Source organism: Salvia miltiorrhiza, chromosome 6 (assembly GCF_028751815.1).
Source record: "Salvia miltiorrhiza cultivar Shanhuang (shh) chromosome 6, IMPLAD_Smil_shh, whole genome shotgun sequence".
NCBI lineage: Eukaryota > Viridiplantae > Streptophyta > Magnoliopsida > Lamiales > Lamiaceae > Salvia > Salvia miltiorrhiza.
This window is the reverse complement of record NC_080392.1, coordinates 7,896,761-7,906,840: the sequence shown is the minus strand read 5'-3', so window position 1 is coordinate 7,906,840 and position 10,080 is coordinate 7,896,761. Positions and strand designations below refer to the sequence as shown.

Genomic DNA, 10,080 nt, shown 5'->3' with positions numbered 1-10,080 from the left:
GCGAGATTATTTTCATAATTAGTTATGCTTTTAGAAGTTCGGAATTATATGATACTCACAATTCAATTATGATTTTTCAAACTCCATATAAAATTATGGTCAAAAGGCAAAAATAAAAATAAAAAAATGAACAAAATTAATAAATCTTGTAACAACAAATGCAACAAATTAATCCGCCATCATACCTATGTCAAATTTATATGTATTTCTACTCTTTTTTTTTCTTACGCGTTAACTTTTTATAAAATTTCATATGAAAACTAATGGGTATTTTTATGATCTCAACAAAATTAATAATTTAATTGCTAAAAGTTGTTGAGATTAATATAATTTAAAATGTATTACTAATTTAATTTAATTTAATTAATTATATAAATAATTTACATAAAAAATTATTTTATATAATTATCATAAGAATAACATAAAATATATAAATTACACAAAATATGTACCCGTCGAATTTCGACCGGTAATACACTAGTATTTTTAATATACCTTGTTAGATAGCATTGTGAGCGTCACGCTAGAAATAAGATGAGATACTTTTGGCTGAAAATGCACATAAATATCGGGAGCAGAGGGGTAGTTTAGTAAATCAGTAAATGAGGAAATGAAATCTGCGCCTTATCTCTTCTGTGATGCCAATGCCATACATTATGCTGTAGAGTAGAGTGTGCAAGAGAAGAGACCGAAGCAACACAATATCCACACTCTTCACAAATGGCGCACTCTCTTTGTTCTTCAACTCTAATGTCCTTGAACACCACTCCCAAGCCCGGTACCTACTCTCTCTCTCTTCATTTTGCTTCTTCATATCTGAATTTCATTATTTATAAAATCGCTAAAATATGCTGCGCAAATGATGTTTCTTCATCAAAACATATAACTTTGCGCTAAAATCACTTTCTTAAAATCAAATTGATGAATTTATCATATTAGGAATCTGAAAAACTGAAAATTGGTACCGTTCGTCATTCACGTCACCTCTCTCTAGTCTATACCCACCACCCCTATCGCTCAGCGTGCTCGGATTTTATTGAAGAAATCGAAAATCTTGTTGAGCGAAAGTGAAGACGGATATGGATAAGGCTGGCTTGTGCTCTTTTGGATTGAGGTTGATGGGCTAGTTATAAAAATTAGTCAAAATATTTATTGGACCGGGGCTTATCAGAACTTAAAGCCCAATACTTGATTAACAGAGTAATTATTTATTCTATTATGCAAATTTGAGTTATAAATGATGTGAGCTGACCAACTTTATGATAATAAGCCAAAGAAGATGCAGCTTCAATCTTATTGTCAAATCGTGCATCTACGTCGAGTTTCCTATCATAATGATGAAGTTACGTTAGAAAATTATAAATTTAGCATTTCTTTTAATAAATATACAAGTTCAGTAAACCAAATGCTTACGAAATAGGAATGTTGAGCACCATATTGCTTAATGAACTCATCTTTTGTGCTTGTGGATTTGTTTTCTTTTGCAATTTGCAGGACTTATTAGTGAGAGATATACGAGTGGGAGAGTGAACTGGATCACGGATGCTACTAACAGCTCCAAGAATGCTGCTTTCGAACCTTTAAAAGCTAATGTGAGTGTAAATGTGTTGTGATTCTTTGTTGGTTTTCGACCTCCCTGGGCTAATGTTTTTTATCCTGATTTTTTTTCTTCTTCTTGTGCAAATGCATTGTTTTTGCCCCAAAATGTTGTAAATGAAGATGTTTTTTTGAAGTCTTCTGTCAAGTTTTTGCTTTGTTTGCAAACAATCCAATACATGCTACCACAATGCCTTATTTTAGGTTGTTTCTGCAGTTGATGTTTTTCCCTTATCTTTTACTGCCCCTCCAAGTACTCCAATTCTGTAAATGTAACTTGGGCTTGGTCTTATATGCAGGCTAACGACAAACAGTCGGCCACACCCAAAGTATCTAGCATACTCTGTCACGATTGTGAGGGTAATGGTAAGTGAAACATATTTCTGAGCCTAATTGCTTCCTGCATTGCTATAAGTATATGATAATTCATGTTTATGGATATAGGTGAAATTTATGAATAGGAATGCATGAACCTTACCTACTGCATAATATGATCTTTACGGCTAGTTGTGATAGTGCTAAGTGCTAACTGCTAACTGCTCTTTCTTTCTATGAGTCGGCAAGTATGATTGATTAAATTTACTTTCAGTTAATATTTTCTGTGGTCGACTTTGATATCATATCCTAATTCAACTGGATGATGTTTGAGATATTTTGTTGCTAAAACTTGAAATTTGAATGATGATGAGTATTAACTTAGACTTGTACTAGCTCTATAGCTATTCTATTTACCAATTTGATTCTATGCTAAGTTATCTTGACAAATGATAATGGAAAGAAGGAAAGTTGCTGATGTTACTAGAGTAATTGGTATAGGAATTACTTTTAGATGTTATTCAATGTATGAATTCTGATAGCAAAACAGTAAAGAGCTTTAATATGTGATCTTTATTTAAGGAAAATAAATACTCTGTGAAGTAATCTTTCGTGGGATATGATAGGTAATAAAAAATGTGGGCAATGCCTAGGCAAAGGAGTGAATTCAGTGGATCACTTCAATGGACAGTACAAAGCCGGCGCCTCGTGCTGGCTTTGCAGGTATATTACTACAAATTATATATGGCTGTTTCTTTCGTCTTTTTATCATTGTTCCTGATACCAAAACACAGTTTCTGGGCTTTCAAATTTCTGCAGCTGGGATATTCTATTTGCACTCTTTTATTGATCTGGTATTGGTGCATAGCTGAAGTCTGAAAGCAAGTCGTAAAACAATCAATACAATCTCCAAAATGAGAATGGAATCGAACAATTATAAGTCACTGTGTTAGCATGCATGAAACAGAATTTCAATATTAGGTTTGAGTAGTAGTGTTGCCACATTATTTTGTGCTGGAATATTAGGTCTGAGTTTCCGTTTCAGATGCAAGATATGTTGAATTCTAACCCCATTAATTCTTGGACAGGGGGAAAAGGGAGATTCTGTGCGGTAGCTGCAACGGGGCTGGATTTCTTGGTGGTTTCATGAGTACGCATGATGATTAGCGTATGCATCTTTGATCTCCTTGATTTTGTCGATAACACAGCAAACAGGGACATGTAATTTTTGTATGTTACTCGTACTTGAGCAACAGATCACTGACTTTGATAGTTGTGTAATCCAATCATCTATTTATGTCGTTGCAAATTTTTCATGATACTCAATATTGTTCTTTCCTTGTTCTGTTGAAACTTTTGTTATCCTAATGCATGTTATTAGAAAATAGTACTATTATTGATATTAATACTCAACCTTGGATATGTTTTGTGGCCAAGTATTTGTTCATCCAATTGGAGAAGATCAAATATTAATTTTTGTAGTATGACTTTTTTGAGGGAATTCTTTTGTAAGACGATCCAAATTCAGTATTTCTATCTGATTTGCTATTTTTGGGAAATAAAGTTAGATACAACTTATTCGCAGTTGGTATTTGATATATATGTTGGCTTTTCCTTTGTCTAGTTTTAGTAAAGAATCTAAAGATCTAAATCCTATCCTCCAATTGCAAGCTGCATCCTGTATTATAAGTGGGGCTTTTATGCATTTTTCTAAATAAATGTCCACGTAAATCCCCATCTATTAAAATAAAACGTCAGGTAACATTCAGTTGTCACCCAACAAACTAAAATATGGCAGAGCGTATCAAGTTTAAGTAAACGTTTAAATTTATTAGATCGCATAATCATATATATATAAATCTATGAAACACAATGTATATGTTCAATTGCCGCCCGTCAACACACTTTCTTCCGGCAAAAACAAACTCGAATTACTCAAAGGTAATTTAATGATAAGGATGGTATTTGGATCCATCATAAAAATACCGAAAAGCATGAGCAAAGAAGGAATGATAAAGATCCAAAGTGAAAGGAGTAGATTCTAGAGATTGGTTTAAAGAGGAGAGTCGCTAAGGTGAATATCAGATCTGAGCATGTCCTCAAAGGAGTAAGCCAAGAAAGAGGAGATGAATAAATATACAGAGAGTCAGTAAAGAACTCAAAGTGGATCGGATCTCAAGATTTGAAAAGGACATCTTTTGGCGGGATCCAACACTTGGGTGGTCCTGTAACTATTTTTCGTTAGGGAAGACTCTACAAGCTGGGTGTTTGGCTAAGCTTATTTTAAAGAGCTTATAAGCTCTTGAAACTTATAAGATGTTTTAAGAGTTTATAAGATTTAATTTTTAAAAGATTATATAAGTTGTTAAAGTGTTTGGATAATTGAACTTATAAGATAGAGAGATAATTATTTTTCTAGAGATAGAAAATATTTTTTTAGAGAGAGAAAATTGAAGAGAAGTGAACTTGAATGATATATGATGAAAATAATAAATTTAGAACTTTTTTTTTGGGAGCTTATAAGCTATTTAAGAGCTTATTTTGCCAAACATTTTGAATGAGCTTATAAGCTATTTTGAGGAACTTATAAGATCAGCGAAACACCCTCATAGTCGAATAAATTGTGGTGCTTGAAGGAAAGTGTCATTCAACATAAAGCACAACAAAATTGAAAGCAGGGACGGAGCCAGGAATTAATTTCGGGGGGGGCTGAAATTGTACGGGGGTTCGGGGGCGGTAGCCCCCGAGAAATTTTTTTTGGGCATTCTGTATATTTAAGGTATTTTTTTATTAAAATACGAGCATAATACTAATAATAACGAACAATATTTTCATAGATTATATAATTTCAATATATCACAAAATTTTTTTTGGACATTCCGTATATTTAAGACATTTTTTATTAAAAGGCAAGCATAATAATAATAATAACAAACAACATGTTCATAGATTATATATTTTCTATATATTATAAATTAGTTTCAATACATTATAATTTTTTTTAGCATTTCATACATATTAGGCATTTTTTATTAAAAGACAAGTATAATAGTAATAATAACAAACAATATTTCATAGATTATATAGTTTTAAATAACGGAATTATCCTTAAATTAAGTATATATATAAGAGAATATAATAACCAAATACTTTTTTATAAAACAAAATTATTTTATAATAGGTATAAACATATATCTATATATATTTAAAAAAAAAAAAAAAAAAAAAAAAAAAAAAAAAAAAACTCAAAATTTGGGAGGGGGCTCTAGCCCCCCCTGGCTCCGTCCCTGATTGAAAGGACGAAAATACTCTTCCCGCACTCAGATTTGAAAAGATCATTATACCCACTTATAATAGTAAATAGAAAAGGGAAAGAAATCCTCATTGTAACCTCACACACTCTAATATATTGAAACGCTACCAAAATCAATACTACAAGTTAAAGAATATTCTCCCCATAGTTCCTACTGCTCTTAATACTTTTCGCAACCCCACCCCATCAAATAGAGATCAAATTCATTTAATCAGTTGGATCTCGAAGATACACATTGTTCACTGCGAGGAACCATCAAGATCTTTTCATTTCCTATAAAATTCAAAGGTTTTCACTACTTAACAACTTCCATTTCATCTTCATTCCCCTTTAATAGTTAAGTTAGTATATGATTTAAAAAGCGTCTGTGAGAATAAGAACTAAGGCATTAATAAAATATGTTAATGTTTGTAATTTTGTGGTATTTCTATATTAATTTGTACTTGTGAATATTTTCATGTTTTGTTATTTGAAGTTTTTCATAAAGCTTGGCAGATTTATTACGAATTTGCCATGATTTACGTAAATAATGTGTATATGAGAATATGTGTTTCTGGAAAACATATATGAATATATACTCCCTCCGTCCCCAAAATACGGCACGGGTCTTAAGGAAAAGTGGTAAAGTGTATTGATAGTGGAGAAAAATATGTTATAATTAGTATTGGGAGTGATGAAAAAGTGAAAACGTGTTATAATTAGTATTGGGAGTGGTGAAAAAGTGAAAAAGTAAGAATAAATAAAGTATTATTAGTGGTGGGATAGTTGTCCAAAAATGGAAAGAAAAAAAAGAAGAACTTATTTGGGGGACGTCCCAAGAAAGAAAAAGAGGAACTTATTTCAGGGACGGAGAGAGTATAATATTTTATGGGCTTAAATTCCAAAAACTGGAAGAATATGGTGGTGTGTTATGAGTATTCTTAATTGTGGTGTGTATATATGTTTGTAATATTTACAATAAGATGCGTGTGTTTTGTTCATATGTTAAAATTGTTCATATTGTAATATTTACAATAAATATGAAATGGGATGCGATTTAAAAAATAAACAACTTAGAAATTAATTAAGATATGACATGTGAGATATGAATTTATTTGGTGTCCAAATCAAAAGAATAATATGAATAAAAATATTGTTGTAGAAAAGAAAAAAGAATTCAAACAGTAGACTCAATTCAAAATGTTGGAATTTCCTCCGTAAAGGAATAGAAAATGGTGTATCGTCAAATACAAATTGAAATAGTATAAAATAGGGATATTTGCCGTAAAATACACGAACTTTCAACAAATTCTGGTTTTTCCCATATCCTTTAAAATTTGAAAAAAAATACATAACCTTTTGATTTCTTCTAGTTTTTCCCACGAGTATGAAATACTCTCAAATAGAAGCTGATTTTAGGGCTTTTGATTTAGATTTTTTTATACTTAAGTGTGTACATCGACTTTATTATGACATCTTTATTATCCCTCACGCTTAAGTATCAAAAAATTTAAGTCAAAGGCCCTAAAATCGGCTTCTATTTTAGAGTATTTCATACCCGTGGAAAAAATCAGAAAAAATCGAAAGGTTGTGTATTTTTTTTTCAAATTTTAAAGGTCATGGAAAAAACCAGAATTTGTTGAAAGTTCGTGTATTTTACAGCAAATATCCCTATAAAATATTGTTGACAAAGTAAAAAAATAATTTGCCAAACTTGACAAAACCAAATCAGCTTTGCTTTGAAGACAAGACATCTATATTGAGAGCACCCAATCAAGTCTTGTTTGAAAGAATGATTAGTTCGAAATAAAGTTGAAACAGTAACATGACGCATTGCTATTGATGGTGCACGAGGCGCACAATCTTGATTAATGGGGCATAAGTATAAGTGTATAACCAAAAAAAGAGTAAAGCTAAACAGCCACATTGTGACCACCCATAATTTATCTAAGTAGAAAATAATTTAATTTATTTAACTTATTTTTTAAAATAAAAATAAAATTTAGTTATTTTATCATATTCTTTACATTATAGTTATTTTTTGGTAACTTTTTATTTTTATTAAAAAATAAATTAAAAATAAAAAATGCAAAAAAAAATTAAAAAAATAAGTACAATGTAGATAATATAATAAAATAACTAAATCATATTTTTATTTAAAAAATAAATTAAATAAATCAAGATTATTCTTATTATGTTAGTGTGTGGGTGGCCACAATGTGGCTGCATAGATTTATTGCCAAAACAATCTTTACCATTTTTGGGTTTTTGGGAGAATCAATGATTAATCTGCCATTAAAGTAAAATAATGCACCATAATGTATAAATTAAACTATTGTTATAATCATAGTGCAGTGGACTAAGACTTGTGGTGCGGTGTGATTTGATGTGATGTTGAGCTTGTTATTAGTTTACACACCCTTTATTCCAATAGTGTAAAGTTATACTATTTAATATAGTTTAAATTAATTACTCATAAAATATGTTAAATCAAGTGGATTAACTCGAAAAAGAAATACAGGTTAAATCAAATGGAATGGAAAAAAATATAAAATATTTTTATATAGAGGAATATAAGATAATAAAACTTTGGGTGCTCACGCAGTTTTTTAATTTTGTGTTGACCTAGCGAAGAAGTGAGTAATGTCTAAGATCCTCTCAATTTCGACTCCATCGTGATGCGATTTATATATTTAAGTGTTAATTTACCCAAAAAATTGTGATGATTGAATTTTTTTCAAGATATAATTGAATGTGGGAGTACATAAACCAAACTTTCATAAATGTGTATACCAAAATTACACACTTTCTTAAAATGTTACTCCCTTCGTCCCACGAATTTTGACACGTTTGATTTCGGCACGAGAATTAAGGAGTTGTAGATTAGTGTGTTAAGTGTGTAGGTAATAAAATATAAAAGTGATAAAGTAGGAGAAAAAATGTAATAAAATGATAAAGTAGGAGAGAGAAAGATAATTAAGAACTTTTATTGTTTAGCTAATTGTTACTCCCTCTGTCCCATTAGTAATGTCCCATTTCTTTTGGACATGGAGATTAAAGAGTGTGTAGAAAGTAGATAAAGTGGATTGATGGAAATTATTTAAATATTAGGTATACAGAGACAGAATATTACTATAAAGGGAATAAGACACTACTAATTGAACATCCCATAAAAAAAGTGGGACACTATTAATAAGATAGAGGGAGTACTATATTTAAAAACATGTCAATATTTGTCGAACGATCCAAAAAAAATGTGTCGGAATTTATGGGACTTAGGGAGTACATTACATCCTTATTTTATTTTTAAAGTCGAATGTTAAATGTACATGAACCATTCGTATTGATAAAAGTTGATTTGATTGTGTCAAACATGGAATTTCCCCACCAACATACATAGACTCTCTTACTTTTTCCTCATTTTCATTAGTTAAGCCGAAATTCTCTCTCTCTCTCTCTCCATTCTTCAAGCTGGCCTCATTCAAAAGTTATTTATGCAATATTCTATTTTAATTTGGAAAGTAGAAATTTAAAGCTTTCGCTCGAAATTTCAAACTTCTCGGTCATATTTCTTATCATTTTTTAATACTATCTCACTACTAACTTCTTAATTTTTCCTCTTATTTTATAATAAAGTGGATTATTGTTTCAATTATCAATATACTCATCTAACATTTTATTATTTGTGTACGCTTGGGAGTTAATTTATTCCTTGGAGTCTTGAATGTGAAGGGGGTAAATTAATCTACTTTCATAGGTGTTCGTTAGAGAAGCTTGTGAATAGTTTTGTGATATCTCATCAGGGTTGGATTAAATTGGTAATTGAATCAATATATTAAATGCATGTAATTATTTAGTAAAAGTACATCCCTAGGGTCAGAGTATTTTATTATTTGAGTTTTTACCTTATTTTATTTGTTGTTATTTGAATTTAGTGCTAATCAAACCTTCCTACTTTCTGTTGTCTGTCTACTGTTATAGTCTGTTTAGGAGATAGCTAGAGTTATTTCATTGTGTCAGTCCCTGAGGATACGATACTTGATTGCTTATTATTTGCTACAATTGCCTGTGTTAGTTGCAGTTTTTGTTGCTAAGAAATTAGTGATCACTTACATCTCAAATACAAGTTTAAAATTTATAATTATATTTTGATAGTTTTGAAATAACAAGTGAATCATTTACTTACATTTCAAATATAAGTTTAAAACTTATACTTATAATTTGATATTCATGAAATAATAAGTGAATTAAAATTAAAATCAAAATTTTTATTACAATAAAATTAAAATTCAATTTTCTAATTTTGAATTAGTTTCGAATGATTTCGAATGAACAATTATAAAATCGAATAATGTATTTTCATATTCTCCAGTACGAGTAATTAATGTCCCATGTTATGTATCTCAAGTTCATTTTTTTAAACCTACAAACCGAATACAAATATATACACACATATATATATATATATATATATATATATATATATATATATATATATACACTCAAAATACCTTTACACATGGCAGCATCTGAATGGGCCTCATGTATTGCATTACAAGCAGGATGGACTCTCCCGGAAAGTGGTGCGGTCCACACCAATTATTTACAACTTTTTTACCCAAAAAAGAAAATGAGTCTATTGGAGTGAGACGGAGAGAGTATTTTTTTTTCTAAGTTTTGTTCAGTGGTCTTCAACTCTAGAGCAAGGTAATTTTTTTAAAAAATTTCAATCGTATTTTATATTTTTTAAATCGCACCAAACTAGACGCTTTTATGCTTTTATTATATATATATATATATATATAACAAGCATAAAAGCGTCTAGTTTGGTGCGATTTAAAAAATATAAAATACGATTGAAATTTTTTAAAAAAATT

The 10,080-nt window shown here is 30.1% G+C and overlaps 1 protein-coding gene across 1 annotated transcript; it reads left to right on the top strand.

Annotated features, from left to right (window-relative positions):
- The first annotated feature begins 488 nt into the window (after positions 1-488).
- On the top strand, positions 489-3,237 carry LOC130988374 (protein BUNDLE SHEATH DEFECTIVE 2, chloroplastic). Its single transcript, XM_057912192.1, has 5 exons — positions 489-778; positions 1,495-1,592; positions 1,896-1,962; positions 2,538-2,634; positions 3,000-3,237. The coding sequence occupies exons 1-5, from the start codon at positions 721-723 to the stop codon at positions 3,076-3,078; spliced, it is 399 nt and encodes a 132-aa protein (XP_057768175.1). The 5' UTR covers positions 489-720; the 3' UTR covers positions 3,079-3,237.
- Positions 3,238-10,080: the final 6,843 nt, after the last annotated feature.

What these genes read in the sequence shown, in the direction of transcription:
- LOC130988374 (XM_057912192.1), top strand. Translation starts at nt 721, where the DNA reads ATGGCGCACTCTCTTTGTTCTTCAACTCTAATGTCCTTGAACACCACT. An exon ending in GAACACCACTCCCAAGCCCG is followed by an intron (nt 779 to 1,494) that starts GTACCTACTCTC and finishes TGCAATTTGCAG; the next exon opens with GACTTATTAGTGAGAGATAT. An exon ending in GCCTCGTGCTGGCTTTGCAG is followed by an intron (nt 2,635 to 2,999) that starts GTATATTACTAC and finishes ATTCTTGGACAG; the next exon opens with GGGGAAAAGGGAGATTCTGT.